At 54.4% G+C, this 16,769-nt stretch overlaps 1 protein-coding gene across 4 annotated transcripts in view; it reads right to left on the minus strand.

The window, feature by feature from the left end:
• The window catches only part of AXL (AXL receptor tyrosine kinase), a 35,877-nt gene extending 19,565 nt beyond the window's left edge, over positions 1-16,312 (minus strand). The window contains exons 1-10 of one of the 4 annotated variants that reach the window (XM_032248687.1): positions 15,786-16,311; positions 14,365-14,593; positions 13,684-13,784; positions 12,875-13,051; positions 7,089-7,169; positions 6,838-6,953; positions 2,200-2,410; positions 1,758-1,897; positions 1,047-1,197; positions 558-584 (exon numbers count right to left, since the gene is read on the minus strand). In XM_032248687.1, the coding sequence (XP_032104578.1) occupies positions 558-584; positions 1,047-1,197; positions 1,758-1,897; positions 2,200-2,410; positions 6,838-6,953; positions 7,089-7,169; positions 12,875-13,051; positions 13,684-13,784; positions 14,365-14,593; positions 15,786-15,849 (1,297 nt within the window). In that variant the 5' untranslated portion in view covers positions 15,850-16,311. Of the gene's footprint in view, positions 1-557; positions 585-1,046; positions 1,198-1,757; positions 1,898-2,199; positions 2,411-6,837; positions 6,954-7,088; positions 7,170-12,874; positions 13,052-13,683; positions 13,785-14,364; positions 14,594-15,785 lie in introns of all 4 variants that reach the window. The other 3 variants (XM_032248689.1, XM_032248688.1, XM_032248690.1) reach the window with 3 other exon arrangements.
• Positions 16,313-16,769: the final 457 nt, after the last annotated feature.

Raw genomic sequence — 16,769 nt, forward strand, 5'->3', positions numbered from 1 at the left:
CAAGTCCATCCATCTGTCCATCCGTCCACCTGTTCATCCATCCATTTATTAATTCATCCACCCACCCATCCATCCATCTATCCACTCACCATCCAGTCTTTAACTGTTCATCTACCTAGCCACCCATCTACTAATCCGTTGACCCACCCACCCAACCACCCTCCATATATCCATCCATCCATCCACCCACCCACCCATCTACCCATCCACCCATCCATTTATCCACTCACCATCCAGTCTTTTAACTGTCCATCCATCTACCCACCCATCTATTCATTCACTGACCCACCTACCCATCCACTCTCCATCTATCCATCCATCCATCCATCCATCTGCTCATCCATCCACTCACCCATCTGTCATTCCCTGAGTACCTACAATGTGCTATGCTAGGCCATGCTGGGCACCTCCATCAAGGACCGCACAAACGCAAGAAGTAGGTTGGAGCGATGAATTTGAGAAACATGAAAGGGATGTGCAATGAGTATGAATGGTGACAGGGCCCCCACTAGGTGTGGCGGGTAGGGAGGGGGGAGAGGGGTTGTGGAAGCCCTTACCCAGCTGGTGGACTGGCTGTGCTTCCCCTGTGAGAATAAAGGACAGAGAGGAGACGTGCTCAGAGAGGACAAGACTGGCGTGGTACAGGTAAGGGAGTGAGGGCATGGCACGGGTAAGGGAGTGAGGGCATGGCACAGGTAAGGGAGTGAGGGCATGGCATGGGTAAGGGAATGAGGGCTTGGTACAGGTAAGGGAGTGAGGGTGTGAGGGTGTGGCATGGGTAGGTAAGTGAGGCCGTGGCACGGGTAAGGGAATGAGGGCCTGGCACAGGTAAAGGAGTGAGGCCGTGGCACGGGTAAAGGAGTGAGGCCATAGCATGGGTAAGGGAGTGAGGCCATGGCATGGGTAAAGGAGTGAGGGCGGCTCTCAGTAAGGCTCAGGGCAGGAACAGTGCCTAGGTTGCAGTAACACTGTAAGGTACAGGGAGGAAGTCAGGGCTGTCAGGGAGAGACAAGGTTGAAGCGAGTTGGATATGGCTTTGGACTTACCTGGGTGCCAGGCCTGCAGGGGTACTGGGAGGCTCCAGGGTCCATCCCCAGCAGCAGTGTAGGCTGCCACACACACCGTCAGGTTGGCCACAGACCCGTCCCCCTGCAGCTCCAGGGTCACCTCTTGCCTTAGCCCTATGTCCATGAGCACCTAGGAGGTCCAGAAGTGGCATCGGGGTAGAACCTCAGCCCCCCAGCTATTAAGCCTCTACTCTTGGCCCCAACACCCCATCTCTTTCTCAAAGCCCTCTCCCCACCCTCCAACCCTCACCCTCCCTCGTCCTCCCCTCTATCTCTCATCCTCATCCTTTAACCTGCATCCCTCCACCCGCTTCTAGATTCCCTTTCCATCCTCTCTCCCTACGTCAGGCTACTGCTAACCCCGACACGCGTGCCTTTGTGCAAATCGGGAAAAGGTACCCCTTCCTCAAAGTGCTATACAACTGTCTGCTGTAAAATCCTTACAGTAAATATGAGTGTGCTGAAATTCTTTTGCAGTGCTTCATAAACAGACAGTCCCCATGGCCTCCCCTAGACCGCCTTATTCTCCCAGGATGTGAATGTGAACCTTCCCCGAATGTGCCCCACTAGGTATACAGCAATTGTGTACTACCCAGCCTGCACAACTGTCCATGTCTGACCTGATATCTCCTCCTCCCTGTCTCCCTCCTCCCCCAGCCACTCCACTCCAATCCCACCAGCAGCACCCACCTCTGGGGTGTCCTGGCCTTGATACGCCAGCCGGTACCCTAACAGGGTACCCTGCAGGGGTGCCCGGGGCTCTTGCCATTGCACAAAGGCCTGGCTCCCATTCCGAGTTGCACTAATGTTCTCAGGGGGGCCCAGGGGCACTGGAGGAAAGGGAAGAGGGGAAGTTGGCACTCCTACCTCTTCCTGACCCCCTCCCCTGTTCCCAGGAAGTGGGTGCAGGGTACTAAGGGCACGCACGTGGGCAGCTCATGCAGGCCTCCCATAAGCGGAAGTGTGGGGGAGAGGAGGGCTGGGAAAGAGGTCAGTGAGGGGTCAGAGACTGGACGGGAAGGAGATCGAGGCCATGACAGGGAAAAGGGTGAGAGGGGACAATGGGGGTGGCACTGATGTAAGCGAGATCTAGTGGGGCAGGGGTGACGTCTCCCTCTCCAGCCCTTCTTACCTCCCTCCGGTGTCGCCACAGGAAGCCAGTGGGTCCAGGGTGAGGAGCCCTGGCTGCTGGTGCATGCCACGCGGATGTGGTAAGGGGTGTGAGGATGGAGGCTGCCCAGCCGAAGCTGGTGGGGGGGCACGGATGCTTGCAAGGTGAGGGGCTCCTCGGGGGGATCTGGTTCTCCTGCCTGGATGCCCACCCCATCGTCTGACAGCACTGCCTGGGGAGAGGGAAGGGTGTGAAGACAGGATAATCACGCAGTCACACGAGATGGTCACACAGCTCCCAATGGTGATGGCCCCAATGTGACGGCACAACGTTGCAAAGGTCTGTGTGTGTGTGTGTGTGTGTGTATGTGCGTGCGCGTGTGTGTTACAGCACCTTGCTAGGTCAACACTGGCACCTGGATTTGCAAAGCAACGAGCTCGTTTAGCTGCACCGTGTGGTTCTGTCATCACTTCCAAAAGCCACCTTTGGCAAGACTCTAACCTCTCCGAGCCTCAATTTTCTCCTTGGCAAATGGGGCCTTAGAGGATCAAACGCCTTACAGGATTGTTTAAAGATTAAATCTAGTTATGCCCAAAGGATGCCACAGTGCAAGGCAGGTGGTGAGCACTGATAATAACGACGCATAGTGAGTGTGTTGGTGATAACAATGCAGATAGACTAGGCATGGCGGCTCACGCCTGGAATCCCAGCACTTTGGGAGGCCGAGGTGGGTGGATCACTTGAGGTTAGGAGTCCGAGACCAGCCTGGCCAATGTGGTGAAACCCCGTCTCTTCCAAAAATACAAACAGTTAGCTGGCTGTGGTGAGGCTCGCCTGTAATCCCAGCTACTCAGGAGGCTGAGGTAGGAGAATCGCTTGAACCCAGGAGGCAGAGGTTGCAGTGAGCCGAGATCACACCACTACACTCCAGCCTGAGAGACAGAGTGAATAATGAAAGCACGATACTGTGAGATCCCATTTATATGGCATTATACTACAGGCAGAAGCAATGTTCTAGAAGCAGAAGGGTAGTCATCTCTGAGGCCTGAGGGAGCCTTCTTGAAGAAAGAGTTTGTGTCTTGATTTGAAGGGTGGTTACATGGTGAATATGTGTGTAAAACAATCTCAAGGGTGTCCAATCTTTTGGCTTTCCTGGGCCATAGTAAAAGAAGAAGAATTGTCTTGGACCACACATAAAATACACTAACACTAACGATAGTTGTTGAGCTAAAAAAAAAAAATCACAAACCTCATAATTTTTTTTTTTTTTTTTGAGACGGAGTTTCGCTCTTGTTACCCAGGCTGGAGTGCAATGGCGCGATCTCGGCTCACCGCAACCTCTGCCTCCTGGGTTCAGGCAATTCTCCTGCCTCAGCCTCCTGAGTAGCTGGGACTACAGGCACGCGCCACCATGCCCAGCTAATTTTTTGTAGTTTTAGTAGAGATGGGGTTTCACCATGTTGACCAGGATGGTCTCGATCTCTTGACCTTGTGATCCACCCGCCTCGGCCTCCCAAAGTGCTGGGATTACAGGCTTGAGCCACCGCGCCCGGCCAATTTTTTTTTTTGAGATGGAGTCTCACTGTGTCACTCAGGCTGGAGTGCAGTAGTGACGTGATCTCAGCTCACAGCAGCCTCTGCCTCCTGGGTTCAAGCAATTCTCCTGCCTCAGCCTCCTGAGCAGCCAGGACCACAGGTGTGCACCACCACACCTGGCTAAAATCTCATAATGTTTTAAGAAAGTTTATGAATTTGTGTTGGGCCGAATTTGAAACTGTCCTGGGCCACATGCATTAGACAAGCTTGATGTAGAGGTGCACTGAAGATTATGCATGTAACGAGTCTCATTTCGTCACCCAGGCTGGAGTGCAGTGGTGTGATCTTGGCTCACTGCAACCTCTGCCTCCCAGGTCTCGGCCTCCCAAATAGATGGGATTATGGGCGTGTGCCACCATGCCTGGCTAATGTTTTTGTTTGTTTTTTTGAGAGGAAGTCTTGTTCTGTCACCCAGGTCGGAGTGTAGTGGCGTGATTTTGGCTCACTGCGACCTCTACCTCCCAGGTTCAAGCAATTCTCCTGTTTCAGCCTCCCAAGTAGCTGGGGCTACAGGCATGTGCCACCATGCCCAGCTTTTTTGTAATTTTAGTAGACACGAGGTTTCACCATGTTGGTCAGGCTGTTCTTGAACTCATGACTTCAAGTGATCCGCCTGCCTCGGCCTCCCGTCCTGTCCCTAGAGTCTTCGCTCTACTGGTGGTAAGAACATCAGTAATGGTAACAATACCTCTTATCTGTGCACAGAGACAGTTTAGCCTAGTGCTGAGGAGCATGGATGCTGGATCCAGGGCTCAAATCCAGGCTCTACCATTCCCTAGCTGTGTGTCTCGGTCTTCTCATCTGTAAAATGGGATGACAGTGGCTCCCTGCTTCACAGGTTGACTGAATTAGGGCATATCAGCATTTAGAAGACTGCTTGTGCATACTGAGTGTTTGCCACTTATTATTTTTTTTCAGATGGATTCTCACTCTGTTACCTAGGCTGGAGTGCAGTGGCGTGATCTCCGTTCACTGAAATCTCCACCTCCTGGGTTCATGCAATTCCCTGCCTCAGCCTCCTGAGTAGCTGGGATTACAGGCACCTGCCACCATGCCCAGCTAATTTTTGTATTATTAGTAGAGACGGGGTTTCACCATCTTGGCCAGGCTGGTCTTGAACTCCTGACCTCGTGATCCACCTGCCTCAGCCTCCTAAACTGAAGGGAGTACAGGCATGAGCCACTGCGCCTGGCCTGTTACTTATTATTTTATGTGCATTTCCTGGTAACAAATGTCAAGCTCTGCATAGAGGCACAGGCTCTCACACTTATTCCACCCCAGGAATGGCACACTCAGGATAGAGGGGCCACCGCTGCTGTATACACCTGAATAGCCTTGCCACATGGAACCACAAAACCCCCATAACCACACAACTCACAACCACGCAATGCAGCAGCCACCAGATTCCCTTCACCCTGGAGACCCCAGCCGCACCGTCACACAGTATGTCAGGAAGGAGTTTACTGCTACACTGTGTGGGCTCTAAAGCCAGATTCCTTGGACCTAAGTCCTGGGTTGGATGCTGTTTGCTGTGCGACCTAGAATGAGTGTCTTAACTTCTCTGAGTCTCAGTTTCCATCTCTGGAAAATGAGCATCACAGTTCCTACTTGTCACGGTATAAGGTTTAACGACGTGATGTATATAAACTGTTTTGCACATTATAATTATCAACAGCTAACATTTGTTCTCCTTCCTTCCTTCCTCTTCTCCTCTTTCCTTCCTTCCTTTCTCTTTCTCTCTTCCTCCCTCCCTCCCTTCCTTCTTTTCCTCTTCTTTCTTTCTTCCTCCTTTTCTCTCTTCTTTCTTTCTTTTAGGACTCTCTGTCACACAACGTGGAGTGCAGTGGTACAATCACAACCCCACCTAATTTTTTAATTATTTAGAGAGACAGGGTTTCAACATGTTGACCAGGCAGGTCTCAAACTCCTGGGCTCAAGTGATCCACCTGCCTCGACCTCCCAAAGGGCTAGTACTACAGGTGTGAGCCATGACACTCAGCATAGCTAACATTTCTTCAGTGCCAAGTATGCATCTAGCTCCTGGCCGAGCACATTCCTGGATGCACTCATCGACTTCACACTACCACCCGATGGGGTCAATTTCCTTTCTCAACCCCATTTTACAGACAGGGAAGCCCAGGCCCAGAGAGGTTCAGCAACTTACTCAAAGTCGCATAGCCCCCATGATGGGAAATGACACCACCATGAGACCTGGGGAGGAGTGGGGGCAGATGGTGGATGTGAGGATGGAAGAGGGAGTGAGGCTGTCCCCATGCTCCTCTCTGACCCACAGTGACAGACAGAAAGAGGAACCTCTACCAGGACTCCCCATGCCTGCTCCCACTTCTCTTTTCCCTGTGACCCTCCCACTGGAACTCTTCAGCCCTAGCCCATGTGCAGCAGGAAGTGAGACCTGGAGAAGGAAGAGGACACACTTCTGCTTTCCTGGGGACACTTGGTGAATGTGGGCAGGGGTGCAGCTGATGCCCGACCTGGCATTTGAGGTCTTCCAAATCCAGCTGACCTCTGGGATTGAATCTCAGCTCTGGCTTTCTAGCCGAGGGGAGGGGAGGAGAGTGGGGAAAGGTCACTTCCCCTCTCTGGGCCTTAGTTCCTTACCTTGAAAACGGGAAGATTCATAGCCACTATTTTTTGTTTTTTTCTTTTGAGACAGTGTCCCACGCTTTCACCCAGGCTGGAGAGCAGTGGTTCAATCATGCCTCACTGCAGCCTTGACTGTCTAGATACCGTTTTAAGTCGGTAATTTGCATTCACTCATTGGATTTTTATACCAAGCATACCAGGTAGGTAGGCACTACCATTATATCCATTTTGTAGACGAGAGAACTGAGGCCCAGATAAATTAAGCCACCTACCCAAGCTCACATAGCCAGCAGGTGGTGGAGCCAGCATTCGAACCCAGGACATCTGGCTTAACCCTCAAGGCTCTACTGCTTCTCAGCAGTGGCCAAGAAGGGGTGGGTTCCCAGGGAAAGGATGGGGCTTGGGGGTGTGGGTGGAAAGAGGCCTGAGACTGAAGTGAGCCGAGTTTTGGGGTCTCACCTGCAGAGTGCAGTGGGTCAGGGGGTAGATGCCGCTCAGGCCTGGAGTCCAAGCCACCTCCAGCTCCGTGGGTTGGCGGGAGACCAGGTGGAGGTCACGGGGCTGCTGGGGGAGCACTGTGGAGAAACCAGAGGGATTGACCCTGGGGAGTCTTTGCTCAAAGCTCTCTACCCTGCTCTCTGCCCCCACTCTGACCCCTGACCTAAGCCCCGCCCTCTGACACCCAGCTCCCCAGCTCCCAACCCTGTCACCTGTGATGGTGGCCGTGCGGGATGTGGTGACCCCCTTGGCGTTATGGGCTTCGCAGGAGAAAGAGGATGTCTTGTTCAGTCCTAGGGAGTCATATGAGGGGAGGACCCAGGATCAGAGAGGGGCAGGAATGGTTCCTGGGCCAACACACGCCACTACACAATATACATCAGTCCCCTTTTATCTAAGGCATCGCTTTATTTTTATTTATTTATTTATTTTTGAGACCGAGTTTCACTCGTATTGCCCAGGCTGGGGTGCAGTGGCGCGATCTCGGCTCAAGCAATTCTCCTGTCTCATCCTCCTGAGCAGCTGGGACTAGAGGCAGCCACCACCACACTTGGCTAATTTTTAAATGTTTTTGTAGAGAAGAGGGGTCTCGCTATGTGAGACAGGCCAAGGCTTCACTTTTAGAGGTTTCAGTTACTCTTGGTCCAAAAATAATCGATGGAAAATTCCAGATATAACTCCTAAGTTTTAAATTGCATGCTGTTCTGAGTACTGTGATGAAACCTCACGCCATCCTGCTCTGGTCCACCTGGGATGTGAATCCCCTTTGTTCAGCATCTCAGTGCTGTATCTGATATCTTTCTGTGAGTCACTCAGCTATCAGATCGACTCTCCTGGTGTGGTAGTGCTGGTGTTCAAGGAACCTTTATTTTTCTAAATAATGGCATGGCCAGGTGCTGTGGCTTGTGCCTGTAATCCCAGCACTTTGGGAGGCCGAGGTGGGTGGATCCTTTGAGTTAGGAGTTTAGGACAAGACTGGGCAACATATTGAAACCCCCATCGCTACCAAAAATACAAAAGATCAGCCGGGCGTGGTGGCGGATGCCTGTAATCCCAGCTACTCAGGAGGCTGAGGCACCATAATCACTAGAATCTGAGTGGCGGAGGTTGCAGTGAGCAGAGGTCGCGCCACTGCCCTCCAGCCTGGGGGACAGAGCAAGGCTCTGTCTCAAAATAAAAGAAAAAAAAAATGGCCCCAAGGTGCAAAATAGTGATGCCTGCAATTCCGATAGGTCAAAGGGAAGTCTTAAAGTACTTCCTTTTAAGTGAAAAGGTGAAAGTTCTCCACTTAGGAAAAGAAAATCACATACACAGAAGTTGCTAAGATCTACAATAAGAAACAATGTATCCGCGAAATTGTGAAGGAAAAAGAAAGTTATGCACAGTATACAAAGGGTTTAATGTTATTCATATGATGGAGGATAAGGGGAACTACTCAACATAGATGCACATAGAAACATAGACAACCCCCAGTCCCCCCACACACACACAATGTCTAGGAGGTAAGAAGGACCAATTTTTTCGTTTTTGTTTTTATTTTTAAGACAGGGTTTCACCATGTTGGCCAGGCTGATCTCGAACTCCTGACCTCAGGTGATTCACCCACCTTGGCCTCCCAAAGTGCTAGGATTACAGGCGTGAGCCACTTGCCTGGCTTCATTTTGTTTTTTGAGACAGGGTCTTATTCGGTCACCAAGGCTGGAGTGCAGTGGCACAATCACAGCTCACTGCAGCCTTGACCTCCAGAGCTCAAGAGATCCTCCTGTCTCATCTTCCCGAGTAGCTGGGACTACAAGCGGTCACCACTCTTGGCTAATTTTTAAATTTTTTTGTAGAGAAGAAGGGAGTGGGGGAAGGTCTCACTATGTTGCCGAGGCTGGTCTCGAACTCTCGGCCTCAAGCGATCCTCCTGCCTCGGCCTCCCAAAGTGCTCGGATTGCAGGCTGAGCCACCTCGTGCCCAGCCCCGGGTCCAAGTCTCGCAAGTACGACTGCAATTCTGCGTGTTGTTTACGCGTGTGCTTGTGCATCTGTGACTGCGTTTCTGAGCTGGTATGTTTGTGGCCCTGCGTGTATCTGCGGAGGGTGTGTACGTGCATGTGTTATCGGTGTGCCTGTCTCTCGTGTTTGCTCCGTGCGGATGCGCCTATGTTTCCCACCGCGTTCACGGGGGAGGCTCTCCATCCGCCGACACAAAGTTTACTTTTCTGTGTCAGCGGAGGGAGTGGAATGGGACAAAGTCTGCAGAGGCCGGAAGGGGGTGGGTAGGGGAGCTCCTCATCCACAGCTTCCTAGGTGGTCGTTCCCAGCCAAGGTCAGGTGCCCGCGCCACAGCCCCCGCGCCCCCGCGCCGGCAGGAGAAACAGTACAGTCCCGGGCGGACGGCCCGAGAGGGGGTGGGGAGCCTGGGTCGGGTCCAGCCACCTGGCACGTGGGGCCCCGCCAGGGTCAGCGCGCGGGAGCTGGCGCTGCCGGCCAGAGAAGCCCTGGGGTGGGAGGTGGGTTTTGGAGTCGGGTCCGTTCCGACCGCAGCATTCCTGCCCCCGCGTGAGTCACTGGGGCACCTCCCCACCCCAGCGCTTCCGGCCGGCCTCCGGAGCTAGGAGCCAGAGCTGGGATCCCCCTTCCCAGGCCCCAACGGCCGCACCTTGAGTGAAGGGGACAGGAGGGTCTAGGACCCCTTCCCCTCCAGAGGGCTGCTGCTTTACCCCAGGAGGACAGGAGCAGTCTGACTCCAGATGTGCTTTCCAGATGTTCAGACCATCCCCCCACAACCCCTGCTCTCTGCCCCAGCTTTTCCAGAGAGAGAGGGATGGAAGGAGGAGGGGCACACCCTGAGTCAGATACAGGGACAGACACACACAAATGGACAAAATTCCTTCACATAGCACCCCCCCAACACACACTCACAATGAATCACATTTAAACACACAGCGGCCGTTATTGGCACAGATTCACAAGTGCACAGAAAATGCAGCACTTGATAAGTTAGTGGCACAAGATACTCAAGGGCTGATGTCACAAACACACAGTGACACAAAAACACCATGATTCACACACATACACACAGGGGCTGACACTGATGCACATTCATAAAGAGACACACGCAAACAAGCCAACGTGGGACAGACACATAAACACACAATCACATGTGTACACATTAATTACGAACACCTAGCAACATAATATACGTCTAGGCTGATGCCGACACACAGAAGCCTAAACACCCTTGTATAGTGAGAGACACACACCAAGCAACAGCATACCTGGAGTCGAGGTGGACAGATAAATACACACCAAGACACAATGAAGGGTCATGTTGACCTGTTCAGACACAGACACACCGATGCGAACCAACACACAGCCAAGCCTTCATCTGCGTGGTAAGATGAAGCTGGATGCGCCCAGGTGGCTTCATGTTCACCAAGGCACAGACTGATGCAAAAAACACAGTTGCAATGGGTGTGGTGGCTCATGCCTGTAATCCCACCACTGTGGGAGGTCGAGGGGGGCGGATCACGAGGTCAGGAGATCAAGACCATCCTGGCCAACATGGCAAAACCCTGTGTCTACTAAAAATACAAAAAAATTAGCCTGTCTGGTGATGCATGTCTGTAGTCCCAGCTACTTGGGAGGCTGAGGCAAGAGAATTGTTTGAACCCAGGAGGTGGAGGTTGCAGTGAGATGAGATCCCACCACTGCACTCCAGCCTGGGCCACAGAGTGGGATTCTGTCTCAAAAAAAAAAAAAAAAAAGAAACACAAGTTATCCGTGGACACATCCTGATTCTGCAGGGGAAGAGCAGCTCTCACAAGGACACAGGACACACTCACACCCATAGCTGCACACCTGTGGGCTGACACTACCACCTGCATACAGAGAAGTGTGGACCATAGCCCCAAATCCACAACCCCTCCACGCATACTCTACTTTTATACAGTGAGTCTCAGCTGTGAACACACAAACACAAAAAAGAGGGATAGGCACAGGCTGACACTGGTATACTGAGTCATGCACACACACACAGACCCTCACACATGGGCAGCCCCTGAGAAACGTACAGAGACATGCTATGGTGGCCGAGCGTGGTGGCTCACACCTGTAATCCTAGCACTTTGGGAGGCCAGGATGGTCGGATCACAGGTCGGGAGTTTAAAACCAGCGTGGCCGACATTGTGAAACCCCATCTCTACTAAAAATATAAAAATTAGCCAGGTGTGGTGGCACACGCCTGTAATCCCAGCTACCCAGGAGGCTGAGGCAGGAGAATGGCCTGAACCTGGGAGGTGGAGGTTGCAGTGAGCCGAGACAGCGCCACTGCACTCCAGCCTGGGCCACAGAGCAAGAATCCGTCTCAAAAAGAAAAAAAAAAAAGACATGTTATGAAGACCCAAACACACATTGGGACAGAATCCAAGCTGAAGGAAATATTCTTAGTGACACACACACACACACACACACACACACACAGACACACACACACACCACACATAGGACATCCACAGAAGTCCATCCTTGCCAAGGCACACCCTCACACAGAGGTTGTGTTTACAGATACACTAACACTCGGACCCAGAGCCACATGGATATCCAGACACCCCACCACCACCACACAGACAGGCACAGCCCCTCACACCTGTGTAGCCCCCATTTCTCTCCCTCCCCTCCCCTTCTCATGGGACCTGGCAGGCTGACTCATGCCCCAGCTCCTGGTCCCCACTGGGCCACTCACTCGAGCCATGGGCCTGAGTCAGCCCTCTGGGGCCAGCACGCCCACCAGGTCTTCCTTGCAACTCAGGGTCACAGGAATGTTGGGAATGTGAACCCCTCCCTCCACCTTGGAGACCCCCAGGTGAAAGGCCCCTCATTCCAGCAGAGAGAGGCAGCAGGTTGGGAGCACAGGAAGCTGACGCCCTGCAGGCTGCAGAGTCCTCCCTTTACGGAGCCTCTGCCATCTGCTCCTGTCTTTCCTCCATCAATAGGGAAAATCCCCAGAGTCCAGGGTTCCCCGTCATGCCTGTGAACATTGCGTAGCCCTGAGCTTGGTCCTGCCTCGTCTGTGTGGTGCAGAAAGGTATGGTCATCCTGAAGGAGAGGGTTTCTGTCGCTCAGACTTCCCTATCCTGTCTTCTGTTTTGTTTTGAGATGCATTCCTGCTCTGTCGCCCAGGCTGGAGTGCAGTGGCCCAATCTCAGCTCACTGCTACCTCTGCCTCCTGGGTTCAAGCCATTCTCCAGCCTCAGCCTCCCAAGAACCTGGGACTACAGGCACCTGTCACCACACCTGGCTAATTTTTGTATTTTTGGTAAAGACGGTGTTTTGCCATGTTGGTCAGGCTGGTCTTGAACTCCTGGCCTCAAGTGATCCACCTGCCTCAGCCTCCCAAAGTGCTCGGATTACAGGCGTGAGCCACCATGCCCGGCCTCCCTGTCCTGTCTGTGTCCATCTTGGGTCACTTCCAGTGTATCTCATTCTGTCTCTCTGTCTCCCACTTTCTCCCTGATCTCTATTCCTTGAGTTCAGTCTCCCCAGGGGACCTGAGCTGGATATCTTTGCTTTGACCCAGGCCAGGAGGGCTTATTAGGGCAGGAGGTGGGCCAGTTGTGGCAGGAGGTGGAGGAGAGGAGGGCACAGTTGATTCTGGTGCCCTGCTTGGGTCAAGGGCTGACAAAGGGGCACCAGGCCACACACATCGGGTCATGGAACAGCTCAGAGGAAACCCAGGACAAAGAATTCTATTCAGAGAGAGGCTGGGGTTAATAGAGGGGGAGAGAAGCAGACACACACACACACACACACACACACACACACACACACAGACACACAGACACCAAGAGACAGAAAAAGGCATATGGAGAGAAACAAGATAGGCAGAGACAGACTCAGAGGGAGAAACAGAAGGGCGGCCAGGAACTCGCGCAGAGGCAGCGATGCTCCCTTGCTCCTGATCCAGCCCTGCCCTGCCCTCTGTGTGGAGCTGACCCCATCCCTGGACTCACCTGGAATATGCAGGCTGCGCTGGGGGCCGTGACCTGGAGCTGTGGCCAGGGGCACGGCATCCTGCAGCCAGAGTAGGTCCACGGGCTCTGGGGGTCCCTGGGCTTGGCAGCTCAAGTTGAAGGGGGTATTGGCAGCCACAGTCCTGTCCTCAGGCTCCTCCAGGAAGTAAGGGAGGCCTGGGGGGGTGGTGGGCAGTGGTAGAGGCTGGAGTCCCTCTGAGCCCCTTAGATGTTTGACCCACCACTAGGATGCTGTAAGCTTTGGGCAGCAAACCCACGCTGCAGGGTCATTGACCTGCCTATATCTGATCCCCAAGGATACCTGAGCCTAACCTCAACACATGTGACCCCAATATCTGATTCCCCCCAGGTCAGATCCCCCCCAAGACAGCTGAGCTCCTCATGTCTCTCTTCCAGAATGTCTGACAGCTCATCCTCATCTCATTCTACAGATGAGGAAAATGAGGCCACTGGGGTTGTGGGAGAGGAGTCCATTGTGTGACTCTGATGCCTTATCTGAAGCCCAGAATGGCCTCCTGTGACCTGATCACGTTTGATGCCCAGGACATCCGACTAACCCCAGGAAGTCTTTTCACCCAGAACATATAATCCTCCCAGCCTTGCTCCCATAACTTATATGGACTCCCAGCTTCCTGAACCCCCAAAATTCTGCCCTTCCTAGGCTGTATGTCGCCTAGGGTCACCCTGAATCCTCCAGCATCCCTGATTGCCCAGGATTCCTGCGTTTCCACAACCTATGAGCGCCATACGTCCTCTGACCCCTCGGGACCCCTGACCGCAGAGCTCACCCTCCAGGCCCACGTAGCCAGGCTGGGACACGTAGGACTGATCTCTCACAGATGCCAAACACTGGTACTGTCCTGCATCTGAAAGCTGTAGGGACTCGATTCTGACGGGCAAGAGGAGAGACAGAGAGATTTGGGTCAGAGCTGGACGCTGGGAGGGGGTCTGTCAGAATGGAAAGAAGGGTCGGAAGCTCATGAGAACGATGAAGTAGGTCCTATTATTATTATTTTTGAGACAGAATTTAGCTCTTGTTGCCCAGGCTGGAGTGCAATGGCGAGATCTCGGCTCACTGCTGCCTCTGCCTCCCAGATTCAAGCGATTCTCCTGCCTCAGCCTCCCGAGTAGCTGGGATTGCAGGCATGCACCACTACGCTGGCTAATTTTGTATTTTTAGTAGAGACGGTTTCTCCGTGTTGGTCAGGCTGGTTTTGAACTCCTGACCTCAGGTGATCCAACCGCCTCGGCCTCCCAAAGCGCTGGGATTACAGGCGTGAACCTCTGCGCCGGCCAGTAGGTCCTATTATTAACTCAATTTGCAGAAGAGGAAAGCGAAACCTTGAGGTTCCATCACATGCTGGAAACCACACAGCTGACAAGGGGTCAAGCCGGGGTTCCCACCCAGGTGGGCTCTCTGCCCCTTGCATGATGGGGGTGAAGGTGGGACTCGAGGGGCGGCCGCATACCTGAGCTGGCTGAACAATATCCAGTCATCCTCCTCCTCTTCACCCAGGGGCACCTGGGTCTGGGTGATGTCTGCGATCTCCAGGATCTGTCCGTCCCGAAGCCAGTGCACCTCGGGAGGCTCTCCCCGAATCCGAACTTGGAGCTGACACCGAAGGGTCCCTGTGAGTCCCCGGGCACCTGTGATATTCCCTGGGTGGCCCACGAAGGGGCTTTCTTCAGCCTGTGTGCCTGCAGGGGAAATGGGAAGAGTTCGCTTAGGAACTTCCCGGCTCCTTCAGTTCCGGCCTTCAGTTCCACCCGTTCCCTGCCTGCCCACCATCCGCCAGGACCCCGCCAGGCCCTGAGGCCACATAGTTGCAGAGTGACCTCAGAGGGGGGTGGAGGGCGGAGGCTCTGAGGGGAGGATGGGAGCTTTCCCAGGGGACTGGGGTCCAGAGTCCATCCCGTCGGGGAAGGAGGCTCAGGATCTGGCAGCCTCCCACGCCCTGGACTGACTGGCAGGGCCAGCCCCTGCCCCTCCGTCCTCTCTTAGGGTCTCTAGAGACTTAGATTGCTTGGTGCTGGTGGATGGGGGGGAAGACATGGGGGCGGGAAGAGGGAGATCAGGGTGGAGGGGTAGGGAGAAGCCAGAGAAAGTCAGGCACAGGAGACAGAGAGGAGCAGAGATTCAGAGAGAGACAGAGATACGGAGGAGTCAGGCACAGAGAAGGTCAGGAGGCGAGACAGAGAGGAGCAGAGATACAGGGAGGGACCAAAGATGATGAAGAAACGGCCCTCAAGAGAGAAGACAAGAGGAGGGCAAACGGGGGAGACAGTCACAGAGGGAGGCTGAGAAGAGAGAGACTTAGAGAGCAGGGAGAGAGAAGGGCAGAGACTATGAGAGAAACAGAGACCCAGAGAGAGCAGAGCTGGAGGCAGACAGAGAGACAAAGTGAGACACTACCCCCAGAGATGGAGCGGACTGGTGGGGCAGGGACAAGTTGGGGAGGAATTGGCAGGGACAAGTGTTTTCCCCCAGGGCTCCAGAGCCCTCATCCCGCCACCCGGCCCAACTCGGTGGCACTTCGGGAAGATTTCATCTTTCCCCGCACCCCCCAGCTCAGCTCCTCTCTCCTCGGCCCCCTTCTCAGGTCCAGTCCCCGCCCCTGCCCTGAGCTGCTTCTTGTCTGTCTGTCCTCCGGGTCCTCTCTTCTGTCGTCCCGGCCCTTCTCTTCCTCTCTGCCTTTCCCTCCCTTTGCTGCTCCTGGTGAGTCTCTTGAGTTTGTGTCTGCCTCTCTTGAAGTCCTTTTTCTGTTGTCCCAAAGAAACTCCCTAAGCCAGCCCAGGCCCCCCCAACACCTGCCACTGTCCCCCACCTCCTACCCCTGCCCCAGCCCCTCCGAGTGAGTCCCTCCCCCGAGGAGCCCCCCCCATCACTCACCCCTGGGGGCCACACAAGCCCAGCCGCACAGCACCAAGCACCAGGCCAGTAGGACCCTGCCCATCCTGGTGCACCGCCACGCCACGGGTGCCAAACTTTCCTCAGAAGTTGCTGGGCTCCCTGCAGGGGAGGGGGCAGGGCCGGGCTGTCCCCAGCCCTCCCCCCAGCTCCGGGCTCCCCGGATTTGGCACTGCCTGCCTGGCACAGTGGCAGGGGGGCCCTCTCCCCTGGCTCGGCTCACAGCCGCCTTCCCAGCACCCCTGCCTCCTTCTCTCACTCCTAGACTCAGGCAACCCTTTCTCCGCCCCTGGCTCCCCCTTTGCCTCCGCCCACCGGGGCCAGAGCCCAGGGGCCACCTGGACCATCAGGGGTTAACTCAGAGAGGAGCGGATCAGCCCTTTCTTAAAGGGGCCAGGAAGGGAGCCGAGGAGGGGGAAGGGGACCCTGGTGGCTATGTCCCAGTCCTGGGCCAGTGAGGCTGTGTGTCTCTCTATCCGCGCTCTGGGCGCTGTCCCTCTGGACTATGTGTCTCGTAAACATTCCTCCCGAACTCCACTCCCCTCTCTACTCAGCCCGTGACGCCCCTCTCCCCGCCTCCACCCCCAGCCCAGCCCCAGCCAAGCCTCCTCGGCCCTCCACTCCCCCTCACTCTCACAGCTCTGCGGACAAGGACACACACACACACACACACACACACACAAACTCTCTCTCTCTCTCTCTCTCTCTTCGACGTCATTGACACGCAGAGGCTAGGACAGGCAGAGACATGCAGAGGGACCCAGACACGCAAGGGCACGCTGCTGGGCCACAGACACACTTAGACACGCCGGGCCAGGAGCTCGATTCCTGGAGAAAACTGAGAAACAGGAGCACACTGCTGGGTGGGCATCCATGGGGGACACTTACTTGGGGAGATGTAGATCTTCAGACGCACCAACACCCACGTGGTCACATGAATGGAACACCAATATATGGGCGACAGGG

This window comes from Sapajus apella, unplaced genomic scaffold (genome assembly GCF_009761245.1).
Source record: "Sapajus apella isolate SASKATOON/1434 unplaced genomic scaffold, GSC_monkey_1.0 scaffold68, whole genome shotgun sequence".
Lineage (NCBI taxonomy): Eukaryota > Metazoa > Chordata > Mammalia > Primates > Cebidae > Sapajus > Sapajus apella.